Source organism: Rhinolophus sinicus, linkage group LG04, assembly GCF_036562045.2.
Source record: "Rhinolophus sinicus isolate RSC01 linkage group LG04, ASM3656204v1, whole genome shotgun sequence".
Classification (NCBI taxonomy): domain Eukaryota; kingdom Metazoa; phylum Chordata; class Mammalia; order Chiroptera; family Rhinolophidae; genus Rhinolophus; species Rhinolophus sinicus.
Genome location: NC_133754.1, coordinates 169,655,825 through 169,678,842, shown reverse-complemented (window position 1 = coordinate 169,678,842; position 23,018 = coordinate 169,655,825). Strand labels below are relative to the sequence as shown.

At 34.0% G+C, this 23,018-nt stretch overlaps 1 protein-coding gene across 1 annotated transcript in view; it reads left to right on the top strand.

The window, feature by feature from the left end:
• The first annotated feature begins 11,736 nt into the window (after positions 1-11,736).
• Positions 11,737-23,018, top strand: part of SHOC1 (shortage in chiasmata 1) — a 58,941-nt gene continuing 47,659 nt past the window's right edge. Inside the window, 4 exon segments of the mRNA XM_019749524.2 lie at positions 11,737-11,781; positions 14,073-14,196; positions 18,135-18,222; positions 21,249-21,433. Coding sequence (XP_019605083.2) covers positions 11,737-11,781; positions 14,073-14,196; positions 18,135-18,222; positions 21,249-21,433 — 442 coding nt within the window.

Below are 23,018 nucleotides of genomic sequence, written 5' to 3'. Positions count from 1 at the left end.
TATTCTTTGCCAGGTTCTTAACACATAGGAAAGAGTGTAAAATTCTACACAAAAATAAGTTACTATCACATAGCAAGTTCTCTGCTCTAAAGGAGGTAAGTGTAGGAGGACAAAAAAGCACACATGCTTTTTACAAATCTAGAAATATTATACACATTATATATAAATTAATAACAAAGTGTGAAAGTGAGAAAAGCTCCGCCCAACTCCCCCCTCAAAAAAGGAAAGGATCAGAGAAGACTAGGGAATTCAGCTGGGAAGCTTAAATTGGGCTTGAAAAGTGGTAGGTGTTTGGCCCTCTAGAGATGTGTGAGAAGGAAAACATAGACAGAGGGCATGATATGAGTGGGAGCAAATAGAAGAACAAAACGCAAAGAGAGTATGCAGAGAACAACACTCTAACAAAAATGTGGGGTGGATGAAAGTCAGCAGCAACTGTAGAAAGTTTAGAGCCAGATCACAAAGCGTCCTGAAGGCCAAACTAAGAAGTTTGGACTTGATTCCTTGGGGGAATAAAGAGTCGTGTAAAATGTATAGACTTGGACATCAGACTGACTTGGGTTTGAATCCTAGCTCCTCACTTCCTAGCTACATAGTTTCAAGCAAGTCAATTAACCTCTCTAAGCTTCATTTCTCATCTATATGATGGAGATACTAATACTAATTTAAGTCAAGTTCCAAGCATAGTGCCTTGTAAATACTTGATGCTTGATTCAGCAGTTTTTATGCACAGGCACTGGTTGACTACTAAAGGACTTTGATGAGCACAGTGGACATAATTTAAATTCTACAGCACTATGCAGATTAGATTACAGGCTGAGAGAACAGTTAGGAGAAAATTACAGTAGTCTAGGAGTCCTAGGAGATACAGAAAAGTTAAAAATCAGAAGGATCAAAATAAGAGTTTTAGAGAATATTTTAGGATAGAGTATAATTAAGCACTTTTTAGACAGAGAGAAAACACACAATATTGGGGAGAGAATGAAGACATACATCACATACATCAGAAGAAATATCCTATGAACTAAACTCTGGAGGTGAGCAGAAATGAAATAAAGAATCCAAGGGGAATAATACTCTGCCTGATTTCTTATTTGTTTTTATTCTGTGATACAAAATGCATTTTTGTAGGTAGCATAAATGAATTGGGGAATAAGGGAGGGCATAAATATTGAAAGAGGACAGTCTTGGAAAGAAAGAGGAATGCTTATGCACACCAAGAGAGAATAAAATACCAAATGATGCTACATAGATATTTTGAGATGAAAAGAGAAATGTAAAGAAACACAATTTCCCATTCAAGAAGAATGTGTGACACGGAGCGTTGTTATGATGGAGGATGATTTAGTGCACACTTTAAAACACATCTTTTCTCTACTGTAGCTCACACACGACTGACTGCACCGAACAAGTTGAAACTTGTCACCCACTGTTACTAAGGTTTGAAGTGCTCCTTCCAGTATTGAACATCCCTTCCCTCCTGTTGGATGGCACTTGGCAGCAGCATTCACCATATTTGTTGATCAAAACACAAAGGCTCCGTATCACACATCGCTTCTGGTACGGCAATTTCTGTCAAATGTAAACATTACAATGTGTCCTCATCCACCTTATTCACTGAATCTGGCACCGTCTGACTTCTGGCTCTTCTCCAAAGTCAAAATGACCATAAAAGATAAACATTTGGAGTTGATTCAGGACGTGGAGGCAGCCATGACAATGCAACTAAAGATACTCACCAAAGAGGACTTCCAGAACTGCTTCAGAAAGTGGCAAGAATGATGGGCTAAGTGTATTCGAAGTGAGAGGGAGTATTTTGAGGGGGATTAATGGAAATGTGTCTTTTACTGTAATAAATATTTTTTAATTTAAACATTTACCATACTTTTTGATCACACCTCATATTGACTGTCTCTCTAAATATATAGTCATATATATAGGTATATAAAATGAAAAGAAATGATTGACAATTGTCATTGAAGGCCTAGCTGAAGTTTCATAGTATATATTCATAGTGAAAATAATGAGCCTGCGTTTATGGTTTTATTATTTTTCTCCAAAATTATGGAGAGTTCAGGTACAGAACAGGTGAGAGAAACCAGGAAGCTAGAAGCCAAAAGAGGAGAATATTTAAAGGAGAATGTGGCTACTAGTGTTACACGTTATCGCTTCTAGCTATTTTGTTTTTCTTTTCCTGTAAGAAACAATACAAATTATCTAACCTCATACTGAATTTGTACATACCAAGCACATAGTAGGCATTCAAAATTATTTGTTAAATTAACTTATATTTTGAGGTACAAGATTAGGTCTAAGTTTAAAATATAAAATGGCAAGAACTGCTGTTTACAAATCTTTTGATTATGGAATAAGCCTATGCTCAGCTTTTTATAAAATAATTTTTCCTGCATATAAAATTATAAATGTAATATCCTTTTCCCCAAATTTAGATCAATGTGTTATCTCCTTCATTTTAAAAGTATAAAGCATAAATGCCATCAAGGATGCCTCAAACAACATTAAGACTTTTTTGAAGAGAAAAAGAGAATAGTTTTTCCACCTTTTGTAAGGATGATGTTGACTACCCTGGATATTTGTGACATATGTTAAAAATTATTATAGTTTGAATTTGCAAGTTTAGACCCCAGGAAGTTTTATATTTTGTAAGTTGGTTCATTTTCCATTAGGTACATAGTGGTGCTATTACAGTTTTGTGTCAAACAGCTAGATTTCCCATAGGTATGGCTGCACTGGAGAACGATCAAAGTGAGTTATTTAATCAATTAATTTGCTGTATCTTTACAACTCATCTGTTAAAATAATAAAGCATTACAGTCATGCACTGCTTAAGTACAGGAACACATTCTGAGAAATGCGTTGTTAGGTAATTTCTTGCTGCAAACATCACAGAGTGTACTTACACAACCCTAGATGGTACACACACACCTAGGCCTATTGCTCCTTGGCTACAAGCCTGCACAACATATTACTGTACAAAACAGCACTAGAGAAAACGATGCAATCAAGATGTATGAGGTTGTTGCCAGCTTAATACTGTTTTACAGCAAACATTTTTTTAATAAGTAGAAAGAACACACTCTAAATAAATGATAAAAAAGTATAGTAAATATATAAATCATTAACATAGTCATATATTATCAAGTACTATGTACTGTACATAATTATACGTGCTATACTTTTATACGACTGGCAGCGCAAGTTTGTTCACACCAGCATCACCACAAATATGCGAGTAATGCATTGCACTACAATGCTGTCATGGCTACATCACCAGGAAATAGGAATTTTTCAGCTCCATTATAATCTATGGGACCACCATCATATATGCAGACCATTGTTGACCAAAAAGTTGTTATGTGGTACTTGATTATATTTCCTTTTTATACTCCAGTAACTCATGATATTAATTTCCTCAGGGAATAAGTAGTTATTTATGTAAATACCTTCCTTTTCTCTGCCACCCTGATAGAGTAGAATCATTTGCTCTTCCCAACTAGCATAGTTCCTTACACATAAAATGTGCTTAAAAATTATTAACAGATAAATCACTGAGTGAACAACTACATCTCATGGGGTTGAAGTTAGGAGACCTGGATTTTAGATCTACCTATGTAAATTTGGGCAAGTTGCTTAACCTCACTGGACCATAAAATATGACAGGTGTTATCCAGGGAAATACTAAAGTGTAGAGTTAGCCCTTCCATTTCCCCCAAGGAAATGGACACGAGAGTATAACTGTTTATTCCAGCCTCTGGCTTCTTTGGGGATACAGAGTCAAGTGTAAGCATGGATGAAGTTTTTCATCCTGGCTAGAAGCTTAGCTTAAGTGAAATTTTCAAAGTGCGTAAAAGATCCAGTAAACATGTGAGGTATGAAATGGCTCATAATCAAAAAATGTTGAGGGGTCAAACATGTGGAACAGAGAAAAACTATAGCAAGACAAATGTTGCAAAAACAGGCTGCAACAACATCTGGCTTCTTTATTTGAAGAAAAAAGTAAACTATGTGATTGTGAAATGCTAGGTTTCTCTTCTATACTTGTGAAAATTTCCTTATATGCCGATGCTTCCACAGCTCTTTTCTAGTATTGTCTAGTTTAATTAGATTAAATATGTTGTGCTGAAATGTTTGCTCTCAATCTATTAATGTAAAATAGTCCCTTACTGATCAAAAGATAGCATGTGAGACTACACCCATAAATTAGCAACCACAAGACAAGTTACTTATGTAACATATTTGTGCAATATTATTTCATTCCATATATCCAGATTTTCTGCATGATCTGGTTCAGACTAACCTGCAATTCTGTCTCAAGCTGATTATCTGCCATATTCATGCCATGCTCACTTTGGCAGATGTGTCAGTATGTGTGTGTGTGTGTCTGTGTGTGATATTTTACAAACATTGGTGCCCCTGCAAAATCACTGAAAACTGACATGTATTAGAAACTGCAAAAAAAAAAATAAAAAAATGTGATAGCCATTATTTTAAAACAACCTAATGCCAGATCCTAAGAAGTGAATTAAATATTGATTTCAGAGGTTACTCTAAATAAGGCATTGTGTTAGTTACAAACTATGCAAAGATAATTAAGACATGGTTCATGGTCCCCAATCTCAAGAAAATTACAGTCTGTGGGGCAGGCAGACATGAACAAAATAATTATAATCCAAAGCATGAAAACAGCCCAAAGTGGAATACTGACAAAAATAGTAAGAGTGTCAAAATGGTAACAACTAATTCTAAGAGTATCGGTGGGAGGAGGGAACATTTGAACTGGACCTTATTGAATAAATAGGGTTTCAACATGTGATCAGAACACAAAGTAAAACAGCAGGAACAAAGACTTGGGAGTAGAATGATTTGGGAGATGTTCAGAGAATGGCCAGTTGTTCAGGGTTTCAAAGTAAATAGAGTTGAGTGAGTAGTTGTTCCATGCTAAGGACTTCAGATTTTCTCCTGTATGTCATAGAACGATGAAAGAATTTGAGCAGTGGAATGATAATTCTCAGTTGTTTTAGAAATATCATCCTAAAAAAAAGAAAGAAATATCATCCTGGCAGCAGTATATAGAATTGTCTGAAGAGATAAAACAAGAGCAACTTCAGATAAGGATTTGTGACCTTCTTAAAGGCACAGATTTGTTTCCTTATATTTGCATCTTTAGTGCCTTGTATTGTGCCTGGCACAAAGTATGTTCTCAGTAAACAGTAAACAATATTACTATGGCCTCAACAGCACAGGATGTGAATACAACAATGAAGCTTGATAACATTACAAGAAATTACCACAAATAATTGTGTAATTGATCTGGATAGTAGAGGGGTTTTCCCCCACCCTCCTTTATGAGCTTAGTTAATATTCAAGTATGTCTAAATTTGTTTTATTTCCACCTAAATTCAAAATAATAATGGTAAAAATAATGGAAAAGTCGAAGTTATACAGAAAAGTAATTGTTTTATCATTTTCTTCATAGGTGTAATTTCAGAAATGATGTAGAAACATTAGCTACTGAGAAAAAAACACAGATGATTTGGATATGGTAAAATTCTGTATAGATATATAAAGAAAATTACCTTAAGGACATTAAAGATAAGCAGGGAGAAAATATTTGCAAAACATATGACAGACCAAGAGCAAATATTCCTTTTAAAAAGGGTGTAGGCTAGTTAAAAGCATAGACTCTGAACCAGACTGGCTGGGTTTGCAATTTTGTCTCATGCTTTCTAGCTGTTTAATCTTGGGCAAGATACTTAAATTCTCAATGTCCCAGTTTTCTTATCTGTAAACTGGGGTTTGTATTATAGTATCTAATTTTTAAGTAGCAACTTATTTAGACTAGTGCTCGACACATAGTAAGTGCTCAATAAAAGTTAATTCTTTTTAAATTATTGTTCTTAATATGGCAGAGACTACTATATATTTCCCAGAATTTGTTCTCTCCTTATTTTAATAATAGATTCTCCAAGTTGTAAGTATGCACATGACCCTCCAGAATAAACACTGAAATCTTCTAGACTTTATTACAGACCAAGTCCTGTCCAAGCAGATGTAAGCAGAAGTGTCACGTGGCAGCTTATGGGAACCTTCCTGAAGAGACAACTGGATACTTACCAAATTCTCAAAATTAAGTAGTATGAAATTGTTAAGGATTTGTGAGGATACAAAGCAACAGGAACTCTCAAACATTGCTGGCAGGAGTATAAGTTTGTACAATTACTTTGAGAAACAGTTTGACATAATTAAATAAATGTGAATATATGCATACGTAATAATCCAGAACTTCATCACTAAATTTATATTCTAGAGAAACATATATATATATATATATATATATATATATATATATATACCAAGATACGTATAAAGGATATTAACAGCATTATTTGTAATTGCCAAAAATTATAATAATCCAAAGGTCTATCAACAGTAGAATGGATAATTGAGGTATATTTATATGATGATATACTATTCAGCAAGAAATTGAATTAACATATATACATACAGCAACATACACTGCATACAAGCAAGAACCAAACTAACACAAACAGCAAGATTCAAAAATACGCAAAACTATATCATTTAGAAATGCATATTTGGGTGAAACTTTAAAGAAAAGCAACACAATGATTACCATAAAGTCAGGATTATAGTAATCTCTAGGTCTAGGGGGAGACTTGCTCTAGGGAGAGCTGTGATTAGAAAAGTAAATAGAGAGCTTCTGAAATTCTTGCAATGCTCTGTTTCCTCACTTGAGCGGAGGTTGCATGGATGTTTCTTTAAAGTAATTTTTTAAACTATGCATTGTCATTATGTACTTTTCTATATGAATATTACGTTTCACAATTTTAATTACAGATATATAAAGAAACATTGCGTCCTTGTCCTCTCCTCTTTTTCATGCCTTCCTCCATTTACTGCCTGAAACATAGATACTACCACCTAAGACCATGAGAACAAGAAACACAGCATAGAAATATCAGAGTAATGAGCTGGAAGGTAAATCCCTGAAGACGGTGGGGCACAGCTGCCATATCAGTTCTGAACTTTTTACCTCTGTACTTCATTGATATGAAAGAGAAATAAATTGTATATTATTTTTGAATTTTCTGTTATTTATATAGCCATATCTGATATGAACTAATATACCTATATCCAAGATCTTCCTAAAGACAATCTACTCAATAGAAAAATTGTGTGATCTCATACACATACCAACATACACACACACACACACACACACACACACACACACACAATTAGGCAATTAATTCATGGAAGAAGAAATCCGAAGGGCTCATAAACCCCTAAAAAGTATATAACATCAGCAGTAATCAGAGAAATGCAAATTAAAATAACGAGAGTATTTTTCATGCAGCAGATCAGCAAACATTTTTAAAAGCAATATATTAATTTCTGTTGAGTATTCAGGATAATGGTACCTCTCAGGCACTGTTAACATAAAATGCTATAAATTTTTGGAAGGTAAATTGGCAATATCTATTAAATTTGAAATGCTTTTAACCCTTGAGCCAGTAAAGCAACACAAATCTATGCCATAGAAATAAAAGCAGTAATATTCAAGACCACTTGTCCAAGAATTCTTATTGTGGCATTATTTGTCAAGGTAAAAAAAAAAACACTGGAAACAATCTATTTAATCCATCAGTAGTAGAATGTTTGGATAAATTATGGCACATTCTTACTATGAAATATTACATAGCTGTTAAAAATTAGTTAAATCTATATATCTTGATCTAGAAGTCTGTTCATGACGTATTGTTTTGTGAGGAAAATAACTTACCCATTTTTATTTAATTGGCCAACCTAGTTTGTGTATGCATGTCTGTATAAATTTGTATGAACATACAAGAAGGTGTGAAAAAACACACTGCAGATTAACATTGGTTACCTGGGGCTCAGGGTGGCAAATGGAGATTACATTTTCTATATTCATCTTGGGATGGTTTTACTTGCTACGATGAGTATAACTATGGGTTACTTTTGTTTTACGTAATTTAAAATTGGTTTTCATAAAAAGTATATATCCAAGAATGCAGGATAATTAATGTACCTCAATGCCAGGTGAACATCTTTGTAACTGATTATTGCCAATCATTAAATCCATATCACTGAAGCAAACTGCACCAACCTGTACAAAACAGAATAAAGGAGGTAATTTAAGAGAATGTGGCTTATCTACTGATGTTTCATAATTAGTATTTCATTAATAATTAATTTGAAAGATAGTCATTAGTAAAACAAATAAATGCATGTTACCTTTTGCAATCTTCCAGGAAGGAATTTAATGCCAAGCTGTTAGGGAAAGGAAGATAGGCGTTAAGAAATACAGAGAAAAGGACACTTCTTCTTCCTTATCAGGTGGGTCTAGATTCTCAAATGAGTGTGTGTGTGTGTGTGTGTGTGTGTGAGCGGGTGGCTATCAATCAAGGAATACCATCCTCACGTCCCAATTCTAATTTATCTTCCAACCGCTCTTCACCTGTTCTTCCGCCATCAAGGCATGGCCAACACTTGAGTCATGTTTGTCTCTTCGCATTTGCTTTCCTCTTTCCCTGAATCTGTTTGGCTGCTAAAGCCTCTGAATTTTACCTATGGAACGCTTCTGCCCTTGCCCTGTTTCTGGCCCTGTCATGTTTGGCCGGGGTTAGTTAATAACATTGGAGCTGCTACTACCAAAGAAGCTCAGGCTCCGTTACCTGGTCTCCCCAACCTTTCCCATCCGGCTCCTTCTGGCTTCCCGCCACCTTCTCCACTATCATGCTCCTTGCCCTGTGTGACCAAGGTTTTGCTCACCCACGAGGACCTAGGGGGTGACCGGGTCCTGCCTTCTGGCCCTCACAAACGTGGGTTCCCCAGGCGGTGGGCAACTGCAGCCGGAAGTGCCCAGAGCCCGAGAGGCGGGGCAAGGGCGGGGCCTGGCATGGCTGGCCAATGGAAATGCTGATATCCGGGTCAGAGGTCAAAGGTTCAGTGGGCGTCAGTTTTCTCCCGCCAAGAATGGGTGGGAGGTGATTTTACCTCGGATAAAAGCTCTGAGGGGTAGGCGGGAGGGAAAGTGTTCTTGAGGTGAGGGTAAGAAAAGATGAGGATGGGCTAGAGTATGGCAGGTCTGAAATCTCTAGATTTGTGTGGCCCTGTGTGGATAAAACCCCAGACGCAGTGTCCACCTCACCTAATTAAGCGAGAGTAGAGGAAGTGAAGGACACAGAAAGGCCAATGGAACTTGAGTCCACTAACTAGAAGTTGTACAACTTAAACAATATGAGAAAACATGTGTACCGCGCTTCCTCTGCGATTTTACATGGTTAAAATGTCATTTTTATGTGAGGGAGTGAAGAAGGGAAGAAAACCGAGGCCTTAGGCTGGTGGGAAGAGACGGGAAGCCATCCTGAAGATTCACACACACCAGTGTGGTCTTAAATCTTGGGAATTATATGCCATTGTATATATGTACATCATTCAAATATAAAATTTTTTTGGTCAATTATACGTCAGTAAACCTGGGAGGAAAAAATCTTGGGAAACCTTCCTTTACCGTCCTGTGCATAAGCACCTGACCTAATTATTTGTATACATTTCCACTTTGGCCCAACAGATACCAGTCAGCAGGTAGAACCAGAGAAATAAAATCTTTAAAATCAGGTAAGGAAAAATATTTCAGGAATTGCTGCAGTGTAAAATTGTATGTTTTTAAATACCTTTTCTCTAACCATAACCATGATTCTGCCTGTTTTTTCCCTTGTCTTTGATGTTTAGAAATAAGGCCAGTTTATTTCTCTTCCTATCCATCCACCATTATAAGATGGATTGAGATATCTATTATATAATGCAATGAAATTAAGTTGACAGATGAAAGAAATTCTAGGTATATAACATAGTATCTTATTTAAGTACTGTCTATTTAGATGAATTTAAGTGGTTAACTTCAATACAACAGTAATTGCTGATTAAGGAAGTCGATGAGCATGATGAATCCGAAGCTAGTAGAAATATTAAGCTTCACAAAAAAGGAAAATTTAAGATAAATGCTGACAATAAACTGAATGGATAAATTAGGTAGAATTGGTTTTTAACGTTTTGAAGTGACTTCTAAAATGAGGCACAATCAGATAATATTTTCTGAGAGCACAATATCAAGAAATGGAAACTGTAGAAGAAATATTTGCTGCAAAGATCAGTGATACACTATATGGAAAAGGTATGAAAGCACAATGATTGAAATTATTTCCAGAGAAGTAATCACCAGTAAGAAAATGCTATGTAGGCATTGTTTAAGTAAGAATGAAAGAGGGCGCCAATATTAGGTATTCCCCGCATTTGTTGATACCACAGAATCTAACAATATTAAAAATAATTCAGACAACTTATTGGATTTGTTTTCATTGGAAAGCTTATTGTAATATCCGAAATGTCTTCTGATTCATTAATCAAACGAAAGACTTGTGTTTTGTATTAAGAAGTTTGCTCTGAGTTTTTTTAATCCGTTAGTTGAGTAGTTAAGAATGTTTGCTTTGATGATAACTGAAAATAGGAATAGATTCATAGCCAATTAATGTATATGAGATCTTCAGGTCTTCTGGTGCAGTACCTTCACGATGGATAAGGAAATAGGTAAATCTCAAACAAATTTAAAGTGACAATGAAACTAAGGCAAGACCATTTGAATTACAATGTATATTTCATTTGCTAAATACTTATTGACAAACTACTATATGAAAACTTCTAGCTTACCCTGAAACATTTTAAATGACTAATCAAAGTGCTAAGAACTCTGTGATAAACTGGACCCTGTCCTAGAATACCTTATCTAAACTATAATTCCTCTGGTTCTCACATAAATGAGAACCATTTTGGACTCATTCAGCATTCTAAATTTCACTTATTGTTTCTTTAGATGAATTTCTTGATTTACCAATAATGACCCACTGACTTAGGCCATAGTTGCTTTACTCCAAATGAGCTAGCCATTAGGGAATTCTAACGTCAGGCTTTTTATTTTCTAAGTAAGAGAGTGGAATTTCCCAAATCCCACTCCACTGCTTTAGCAGTTTTGCTCTTGGTTATTTGATTTCAAAGGCACTTAAGAAATATGATTATCCTGAGAAAACCACTCTATCAGTCTTGTGAACTCCAGCCTCTTTTGCAACAAAATGATCACATTAAATATATATCAATTTACCAATTAGACATTGCATGAATTAAACAGTGTGAAAAATATATGAATCATTTTATATCAACATATTATTTTCATTTTAGATGTAAATCAGTAATAAGTTATGTTTATAGTTAATTTTTTATCATTCAAAGCCTTTTATTTTTTTCAGTTTCATTTTTATTGTGGTAAAATATACATAACATATAATTTATCACTTTAACTATTTTAAAGTGTACAATTCAGTGGCATTTAACACATTTACACTGTTGTGCAACCATATACCGTTATATAGTTCTATAACATGTTCATTGCTCCAAAAGGAAATCCTGTTAAGCGGTCACTTCCCATTCTACACTCCTCCTGGACCCTGGAAAACACTAATCTTCTCTCTGTCAGAGCCTTTTTTAAAGTGAATGAACCAAAGTTTTGTGATTAAGAATGATTTTCTGCTCCTTGCTTACTATTTTACCAAGATTTAATTTTAATTTTTATATTTCCAGATGTTGAAATTTGTACTGCTTTCAAAGAAAGAAGATATGTTTTCAACGTTCAAATATTGTGCAATAGACTACTTATATGAGGTAGGGTGTTACCGGATCACTACCTATTTACTAAGAATTATGATATAAAAAGTGTTATCTACATTCCCTATGTGATTATGATAATTTTACTGTTGTCCTTAGGTTAATCCTTACTCTAACTGCTGTGAGGTTCATTTAAAATTCTTTCCTACTTTTAACATACCTTAAAAATGCCACTTTTGGAAGGAAATTACGGGCAATTTAACATGAAGTTAAAGGGGTCAAGAAAAAAAAAAGGAAATTCTTGGCAAGTTTGGGCTGCTTTTATGAACAATCTTGAGTGATCTTTATTGAAAGGAGGTGGGGGAAAGCAATAAAATAACAATAACAGCTTGTATTGACCACTTACTGTGGGCCAGATACTTTGCTCTTTTTATGGATTAGATCATTTGATCGTTTGCTCTTTTGATGGATTATGTCATTTGATTATCATAACTACTTCTTGAGGTAGATACTATTATTACACAAGTTTTACAACTTTACAGTTAGGAAACTGATGTCTAGAGAAGTTAAATAGCTTGTGCAAAGCTGAGACTCAATCCAGGAACATTGTTAAGTAATTGGAGTGCTTGTCATACAATAGTTCATTGTTCTTATGATCTTAATTGACAAGTTAAATTTTAGTTTTTTATATAACCTTAACCCTATCTACCAGGAAAAAAATTACTCCAATGTAACTAAAACTGTTACATTTTACAGAAAACAAGAAATATAGGCATCTTCAGGTTTTATTATTCCCTCATAAGTGAGAGAAGCAAATGTGTCATTATAATGTGTATATGGTAGAGGATCAGAAGTCATTTTTACACAAATATATTTATGAATATATTGGCCACTTGCAAAATTAATCAATACTCAAACATCCTCAAACTTTTATCCTTGTCCAATGTATCTTAGTTTCTTGCTCATGTACCACACCTCATGATATAGTACAAATATGATACTAATCAATGGTAAATCTTGCAACAATGCAGGGTTTTTAAAAATTCATGAAAACAATATTGAAGAACCACTCAAGTAACAGGTAAAGCTATTATCAAATGAGGATCTTGCAAAATTAGATCAGTTAACAAACAAGGAGAGAATGGTTTGAATATCAAAGGGGTGGGAGATGCCTTGGGAAAATTTGATTAAATCCTCAAATATTTTCTAAAAATATCTTCTTTGTGATCAAAGGTGAAGTAATGATTAAAACCATGTATATCATCATATAATACAATTTGTGGGAAAAATATGACAAAAAAAGCTATGATAAGCTAATGATAAGCAAAATTTTGTTAGGTATAAAATTTAATTTTTATAATCTTATTTCATTGTTCTAGATAAAGTACCAATCAAACTGTTTTTCCTTCTTACTATGAACCTTTGATCCTCATTTTATATAAGTTACTTTAATGGACCTTTTCTTTGTACCACGTATTTTTGGATAATGAGGACCTCTTCGATAATGTGTTTTAACACCTTTAGCAAACATAAAACTCTTGGGAAATAATGCAAGAAACTATCATTTGTCCAAGTACATAAAAATAATGAATTCTGTGGGAAGTTGAGAGTCACAGAGAAAACTTCATAGAGGACCTATTGCTTAAGACAAGCCTTGAAAGATGAATAGGATTTTCATAGCTAGAAAATAGTAGTGGGGCATTTTTCAGATGCACACTGTAGACCATGGTGTTGATAAGGAAGTGACTGCTAAATGTTAAGGGGGTAGTGAGATCTATTTAAAGAGAACAGTTAGTATTAGAGAATAATGGGAGATAAAGATGAAAAGTAAAGACAGAATCAAACTATATAGAACTTTGATTTATAAGTTTACTTAACTGATTTAACATCCTCTTAAACAGTTTTATATGTTAGGTTTTTTAAATTAGAAATACATTTTATGGTTGTCAGAAGTGAAATAATGCAAAGACAGAAAACAAAAGTTAAGACAACTATATAATACTAAGTGAAAAGAAAAGCACACTGTTAAGTGGTATATAAATGATGTGATCCCATTTTTGGTCAAACACACACACACACACACACACACACACGCACATTTTAGCGTAACCTAGAAAACAAGTCTATAGGAAAATACACCAAACAATTACTGGTATCACTAGAGACCTTGACTTTCTCAGTACATAATTCTGTGTTATTTGATATTTTATAAGGAGCATATATTACCTTTAAATAAAAATATTATAAATTTAAAAGAATAGAGAATTTTAATATTCTGAATATTGATAAATAAATGTTAAATCTATTAAATATATTAAAAGATTTTATAATGTTACTTTCTTACATAGACTGTAGTTAGAAAGAAGTTCTGCAGAGATGCTTTTTTGCTTCGAATCCCTTCATGTTTATATCGAGATGGAAATTGTCATGCAGACGTTATTGATAATAAATTTAGGATGCCATGGATGAGAGGTATGTTTTATTTCTCAAAAATCTATTTTAAAAATGATTTCAGAGCTAAGCACAGTAAATTATTAAGAAAATGCAGTGTTTTTCTTATTAAATAAAACACATTGCATTTATTCATTTTTATGACAGAATTTAGGTGACAAACGAAAGAATTAGAAAGCTTATACTAGATATGAATAGAATAAAAGATATGTAGGTGATGAAGTCTTAAAATATTCTAACATTATAAATATTTGTTCTATTATAATACGATGTTGCTCAACTATAGAAGAGCTAATTTAAGTTGTGATGATACACTGACTATAAAACTATTTTAAAATGTATATATACAAAATATCATCTTTTGCTTTTGTCATGTCATGGACTTAAGACGCCTCCATGGACAGACAAGTCAAGTAAGTCAACATTTATTTAGCATGCATTATGTAGCAGGCATTGTTAGAGGTGCTAAGGACAGAGTTACTGATAAGACATAGAACTAATCCCTGCCCTCAATGGGTTTTCAGTCTGGTAAGGAGGATGCAGCAATAAAACCGTTAAACAAACAAACTGATGTGTGGTACTGATAAATGTATAGAGAGGACACAATAGTATAATGTGATATGAAACTTCAGGAGTAGGGAGTGCTTTTTCCTAAGATGATTGGGGAAGGGCTTCTATGAAGAGGTGGACATTTGAATTGAGATCTGAATGATGAGAAGGCAACAACCATAAGAAGGTATGGGGGAAGTCTTCCAAACAAATGCAAAGTTCCTGACTCAGGAATAAACTTGATATGTGTAAGGGCCAGAAAATTAGGCCTTTGTGACTGATTGATGAAAAAGGGGAGATCTGAAAAGTAGGCAGTTTCTGAACGATATAAGGCTTTGCAGGTCATAATATGGAGTTTGTTTGTTTGTTTATATTATGGCTAATGTGGTAAGTCACTGGGCAGTTTTAAGAGGGGGAGTGACATTACCTGATTTATGCTTTAAAAAAAGTCATTCTGGTTGTTTGGAGAATGGGAAGGGTAGGAATAAGGAGGCAAGAGTAGAGACAGGAAAGTCAATCAGGAAGGTATTGTAGTGGTTCAGAATCTGCAGTGCTGGGTGAATCTACACTCTGCATTAAGATGATGGTGGCAGGGGCGGCTGGATGGCTCAGTTGGTTAGAGCGTGAGCTCTCAAATATAAGGTTGCCAGTTCAATTCCTGCATGGGATGGTGGGCTGCGCCCCCTGCAACTAAAGATTGAAAATGGCAACTGGACTTCGAGCTGAGCTGTGCCCTCCACAACTAAATTGAAGGACAATGACTTGGAGCTGATGGGCCCTGGAAAACACACTATTCCGCAATATTCTCCAATAAAAAAATTTTTTTAATTGCTAAAAGAAAAAAAAGATGATGGTGGCTTGGAGTAGGCTTATAATAATGGAGATGTGAGAAGTGGTTGAAATTGGGATTATTTCAGAGGTCTAGCCAATAGTGGAAGGGTTAAAAAAATAGGAGAATAAAGATTTTCTTTTTATTGTTATTTCTTCTTTATATTTTAAAGGTTTTTGACCTGAACAGCTGGGTGGATGGCAGTGCTATTTCCTAAGACAGGGAATGGCTCATGGGAAGCCAATTTGTAGCTGGAGTCAATATCTCTGCTTTGATTAGGTTAAAATGCCTGTTAGGCGTCTGAATGGACACATCAACAAGACAACTGGTAATATTAATCTTGAGCACCGTTGGACTTTCAAACTGGAGTCAACAATACGTAGATTGCACATAAACACATGGAACTGGATGAAGTTACTGAGAGCATGAGTGTAGATAAAGAGAGAGCCTAGGACAGAACCTTGGACCGCTCCAACCGTTAAAAGGTTGATATAGAAGGAGGAACCACCTAAGAAGACAAGTGAGATAGGAAACCCAGATGAGTATGGTGCTGTAGAATTCTAAGGAAGAAAGTGTTTCAAGAAGGAAGAATTAGTCAAAAATATTTATCCCTGTTAAGTCAAGTAATCCGAGGTCAAGCAATTTGTCTCTGTTAAGTCAAGTAATATGAGGTCAAGTAAAAGGTCAAGTAATATGAGGATAGTGAGTTGACCATTAGTGTGACTAAATGTAGGTCATTGATGACCTTGGTAAGAGTAGTTTCATGAGACTATTGGATAAGAAAGCTTGATTCGAGTATGTTGAGAAGAGAATGAGAAGTGGGATGTGAAATGGTGAATATAGACAACTCTTTTGAGGAATTTTGCTATGAAAGAAAATAGAAAAATGAGGTGCTAGCTGAAGGGAGAAGTGGGGTAGAGAGAGTTTTTTCAGATGTATGATTTTTTGAAAAACATGTGTGATAAAGAGACTTTGAAATGTTTGTTAGCCAATGGAAATGATTTGGGTAAAAAGAAAATGATGATGCAGGAAAGAAAAGGTATAACTTAGTAAAAGGGTAAGTAAAAGTATCAAGAGCACAATTAGAGGAACTGATATTAGATAGGAGCCAGGATAGTTCTTCCATTGTGATAGGAAGGCAGGGTTTGTAGGTACTTATCCCAGTGAGATGGTAGAATTGATGGTAGAAGATGAAGTAGTTCTTCTCTATTTATATCAATTTTCTATGTGGCGGCAAGGTCATAGACTGAGAGTGGGTAGGGGGATGAGTATTGAAAATTTGAGGGAGGAGAGTATTAAATAGTTGTCTTCAAGAATGAGAAAGCCAGTTTTACTAGGAAGGTACAATATTATCATCTGTCAGTGTTGGACGCCCTTTTGAAACTTATAGTCATAATTTGAAATGAGTTCATTCAGCATAGCTGGGTGATTTTTTTTCCCAATAATTTTCAGCTGTTCTAGTGTACTTACACAAAGTGCAGAGTAGGGGTTTTCCTAAGTTAGTACAAGGGAAAGAGAGGCAAGGGAATCAAGAGTCTTTTAAGTGAATGGCTATGGGACTGGCCACAGAATCTAAACTGCATGAGAAAGAAAGTGAGGACGTGAGGGAGGATGAATACCGTCGAAATGGAAGAGTCAATGCATTGAAGGTCTCAGTCAGGTTGGAAATAGATAAAGAATAGCTTTCATCAAACTGCTTCTCTAAGAGTACAGAAGGAAAAAAATGAGATTATAATTTCTTCCTACTTATTTTTCTTTACTTCTTTTTAAAAGTAATAATAACAACCAAAATTTATTAGGCTCTTATGTCAGGCACTGTTCCAAGCAATTTACATGTCTCATTACATTTAATCTTTACAACAACACTATGAAACAGAGGTACAAAGAGATTAAGATTATACAGTTAATAAGTAGCGGTACAAATGTTAAAATCTAGGCAGGGTGATTCCAGAACCTGTCTTCTTAACCACTAAACTTTCATGTTTTTTTCAGTGAGGCACAGACTCAGATGATAAGTGATTTGTTCAGGGAACAAAACTAGTAAGAAGTAACAGTGGTGGTAGAATACAGGTCTTTTGACTCTTCACTCAGTTGCTTCTTCTGATACTAGTATATAACATGGTCCCTCTCCTTAAGGAACCAATGGTCTAATTTGGGAGACAAACTACATAAAATTTTTAAATATAACTGTATATGATTAAGTACCAGAGTGAGTGCTACTGACAACATTATGGCCCTTCAAGGGGAATATATCAGAGTAAACTGGAATGGTTAATAAAGGCTTTATGAGGAATAATATGAACTGTTGAACAAGACTATCTGGGATGGTAGTACTGTATAAGTGAAAGAGAGGCTGTAAAAATGAGGATGGTATGTTCAGGTGATATTGTTCTAACTGTAGTTAAGGGATTTGGGGGGTTGTAATAAGGAAAATTATTATTTAAATATTTGGAAACTTTGGAAAAATTACATTGTGAACAAATAAAGATAACACCATAATGTAAAAAGTGAATATTTGGCTTCATTGTATTAAGTGTAAAATAAAATTCTAGAAGCTAATGTTTACCATTCTCCTTTCTAGTCTCAGCTCTTTCAGTTCGAGGAATGACAGATAGCTCAATCTTGGATCACTGGAAAGCAAGTCTCTTTGTGGAGGAGTTCCTTGAGAAGTATGTGTCAAATTTTCCCTTTACATTTAGAAGATAAACAGTAAGTTCTCCAGACAACTAAAGAGAGAATATCCTTTCCTTTATAGCCCTGAAAATTGTGGAACTGCCTTACTAGCCATGAATTTCTAATCTCCAGACTTTTTGTGTATTTAAGCCACTATTAATTTTGAATTAATAGTCTCATGCAGTAAAATTTAATTTTTAATAGACTTTATTTTTTATAGCAGGTTTGGTTCACAGCAAAATTGAGCAGAAGGTACAGAGATTTCCCATATTAAAATTTAATTTTAAATGATTGAGGAGCTACTAGTTTTGTTACCTAATAGAATTTAATAAACATTGTGATCATTAGCACTACCTAGATTTCCTAAATCTTGCTTTTCCTCTCTGTCTCACCTCTTTTTATTGCTTGTTTCTATTTTTGTTACTTCTTAATATTGATTTTAAGGCCTCAATTCTTTTACTTATTTGTTGATATACTATGTTTTAACATACATGGGAATTTTCTGCCATGTGTTCCTAAAAAACCTTGTGTTCTACAAAATTGCACACTAAAAATAACAGGGCACACAGGAAAATTAGCTTCTGTAGTCCAAGCTATGCAATTTGCAACAGAGCACTAACACAAATAATTACTATTCTAATTTTTTTTCAAGTTGTACATTTTATTTTATTTTATTTTTATTAGCTTCAGGTGTACAAGACAAAGTGATGCTTAGACGTTTATCATTTATATCCCTCCCACTGTTCTAATTTTTAAAAAACCATCAGCTAGGTTAAAAGACATTAAATTCCTAACAAATAAGTACACATTAGAGTAAATACATATAAGACTTCGGGAAAAATGATGATAGCTTGATGGACAGGCTAAAGGAAGGGTTGAAGCTATTGTATTATGGAGACAAAATGCAAAAAAATCAGGGAGAACCATAAGCTTCCTCGCTTCTAGGACAGAGCATATAGCCAAATGGAGCAAGAGGAAAAACATATATGTTCATAGTCTCTATTCTCCTGTGGTTTGCTGCATTCAGATGAGCACAGTTGAATGCAGGATGTTGCACATATATTTATTCCTATATGCCACATAACAACTATGTGAGCTCAATATTACTATCCCAATATTATATATGAAAAACTAAGACTCAGATTCAGTAATTTGCCCATGGTCATGCAACTAGTCAATAGTTGGACCTAGTATTCAAACCCTCAAACCCCAGTCTGAATGACTTCAAACTCTACACTCTTTTGTTTGGTTTGGTTTGTGTAACAGCTTCATAGAGATATAATTTATATCCGTATAATTCACCCATTTAAAATGACCAGTTCAGTAGTTTTTAGCATATTCACAACCATCACTACAATCAATTTTAGAGCACTTTCATCAACACAAAAAGAATCAGTGTTCTTATGAGTAATGTGGAGCTGGATGAGTTGAAATATTTTGTCTTGTACTTTGTATTTTCTTCAAGACTAAAGGAGAAACTTTAGAGTTTTTTCTATATATGATTTTTAAGATATGGCATATTCATTTTTTTCTCCAATTACATTGGGGAATTATATTGATTTTGGTTCTTTAAATCTGTATAGGGAATTAACAAGGCTAAAATATTTTAGGATATCAGAAAAAAGGTATATGGTATTAGGGTGTGTTGCTAAATTGCCAATAATATATTTATCTGTTGGAAAATTAATTAGAAAGATCTCTTGTACGTCCCAATATCCCAATAGTATAGACAATGGCAGATACACCTGGATCGATTAGGAAACAGACAAGGGATGGGCAAGGTCAAGAGAGGCAAAAAAAAAGTGCCCAGGACTAGCAACAGCAGGAACTTACCACTCGACGCCTGAAAGAACAAAGGGACTGAGCAGAAACCGACCCACTTAAGAACTGCAGCTATAGGAGAGGGGCTATCTGCTGAAAGATGGTAGAAGAATGCAGCCACCTCCAAACTGTGGCCCAGGAGGGAAAGATTTGGGCAGAATAATATCTTGTCTCTCTTCCCACCTATGATCTCCTGCCTGTGCTTCCCATTGGCTAAACCCGACCAGAAGCCAGAGGGCAAGGGAGCCCTTGGTTCTTAGAGATCAGCCTCCCGGGTTGAAGAACAGAATATAAAAGGTTGGATAATGATATGGAAAAGCAGACATTGGATATCCAGCACAAGGGACAATTTGGCGATACATGGCCAAGTCCAAAAATATGTGTATCTTTAACTCATCATTTCCATTTTTAAGAAAAGTATTTTGAGAAAACAATTAGACAAGTGCACAAAAATATCCTTTGCATTATAATAGAAAACAATTACAACAAATTTAAATTTTCAACAATAGGGAACTACCGTGTTTCCTTGAAAATTAGACCTAGTGGACAATCAGTTCTAATGCATCTTTTGGAGCAAAAATTAAGACACAGTTTTATATTACATTATATTATATTATATTATATTATATTATATTATATTATATTATATTATATTATTATTATATTATAAAGACCTAGTCTTATTTTACTATAAGTAAAATATATAGTAAAATATATATTATTATATATCAATATATTAATAATTACTATATATTACTATATAGTAAAATAAGACCGGGTCTTATATTAACTTTTGCTTCAAAAGACGCATTAGAGCTGATTGTCCAGCTAGGTCTTATTTTCGGGGAAACATGGTAATTGAATAAATTATGATTTACCAATACAATGAGATCTTGTTCATCCATTTAAAATGAAATGAACATACATTGATTAACATATAAATGTATTCATGCTTTATTGTTTAGCAGAGAAGAATAGGTTACAGAATACTATGTACAGGAATCCACTTTTGTTTAAAAATACTCAAAATAATTGCAAAAACACAGTTTTTGAATTTATTTCTTGAGTGGTAGGGCTATGGGTAATTTTTCTCTGAATCTGTTGGAATTTGGTAATTTTTCTACAGTGAATATATCACATCTGTTAATAAAGATGTTTTAAAATAGGCATACATAAAATCAGTAATTTTATAATGTCCTAGAAAAACAGTTACAGGAATGGTGACCCAGATTAACTGTGAATTTGAGGATGTTGTTCCAAGTTCAAACCCAAACTCCCAAAATGAAGTTGAAGAAGCCCTTTTACACACTTACAAGGACTACAGTGAAGTCTTTACACCCATCAGCTGTTTAGAAAAATGTCCATTACTTCAAGCAAAGAACCAAGGTAAAATATTTGTTTCCTTTGTTAGAAAACATTTCTTACTAATATACAGATTTTCATTCCAGTGAGTTTGTTTTATTAATTTTTAAAATTTTATTACATATATCCATCTGCAAAATTATAATTCTAAGCTTTGCCACATTAGGGAAATATTTTCTCTTTCATATTAATCCTACTTCTGTAAATTAAGTTGTTTTTGGAGTTTAAGACTGCTGGGCCTCAAAATAGCCTCAGAGATTTGATCATAGTGTGCTTAGTATATTGCTGTAATAATATTAGCATCTATGTACAGATCTGACGACCCAGCAATCTGGTATAACATTAAATTAGTAGATAACTAAACAATGCTTATATCTTATTTTCCAAAATATCCTAAAGATTTTCAACTTCATGTCATGTATGTGAAACCATAAATCAAGGGAAAGATGGAATAATTTCAGTATTAGGTCAAGAAATTCACCTAGTTTTTACAAATTTACCATAAGTAATAACTAAAAGTATTTTTATCCGTAATACATTTCAAATCTCTCATGTTATTAGAGGGTGCTGAATTCTTCCAACTGTATAAAAACTTGCTGAGGACTACCTTTCTTGTATGTAAAACAGCCTATTCCCTTTTCAAATTAAAAAACTTAAGGCTCTATTATATCATTGCTATTATTATTTCAAATAAGCTATAGCTTGAGCATGAAAAATAAACTGGTTTTTTTACTGCTGTTTTTATGTAGATACATTAATTGCATATAAAATTTTTAGTGTTGGCAAATAGGTGTGTGAGGCTATATAGAGAGTTAAATCCCTCTTACAGTTTCAGAAGAAAGAGAAAGTGATTGCATTAAAGACTAAACTTGAGAGCCTGTTATAGTAGGAAGAGCCTGAATTTGGAATCAGAAGATTTGATCATAGTCCAAATCCACTCTTAAAAAGTGGTACAAATTTGAGACAGTTATTTAAAATTTCATGGTTTTTAGTTGTCTTCTATACTTTCTTTTGATTTATTCTTCTAATTTCTTATAAAAATTTTCTTGGGATCAAATATATATATGTACATGTAAAGAGATGGTTTGTAAAAATTAACAGGCTACCCAAATGTAGCTATTATTATTAATATGGCAAACTAGAAGCTACTACTGGTAAATTTCATAATATCTATCATCAGCTAGAATCAGAAGCTGCTTTACAATTCAGTGAATGAAAATAGGCTTGAATTTCCCAAAGAAACACTCTCGTAGACATAGAGAACAAACTGATAGTTGCCAGATAGGAAGGAGATTGGGGGGCTGGGTGAAAAAGGTGAAAGGATTAAGAAGTACAAATTAGTACAAATGGGCAATTATACAAAAAAGTCATGGGACGTAAAGTACAGCATAGGGAATATAGGCAATAATATTGTAGTAACTATGTATCGTGCCAGGTGGGTACTGGATTTATTGGGTAGGGGTATTACTTTGTAAATTTTATAAATATCTAACCGCTATGCTATACACCTGAAACCTAATATATGTCAACTGTAATTGAAAAATAAAAATAATTAAGAAAAAAATACATATGAATTGTTCATATCCTACATTTTCTTAGGGGTTCTGTA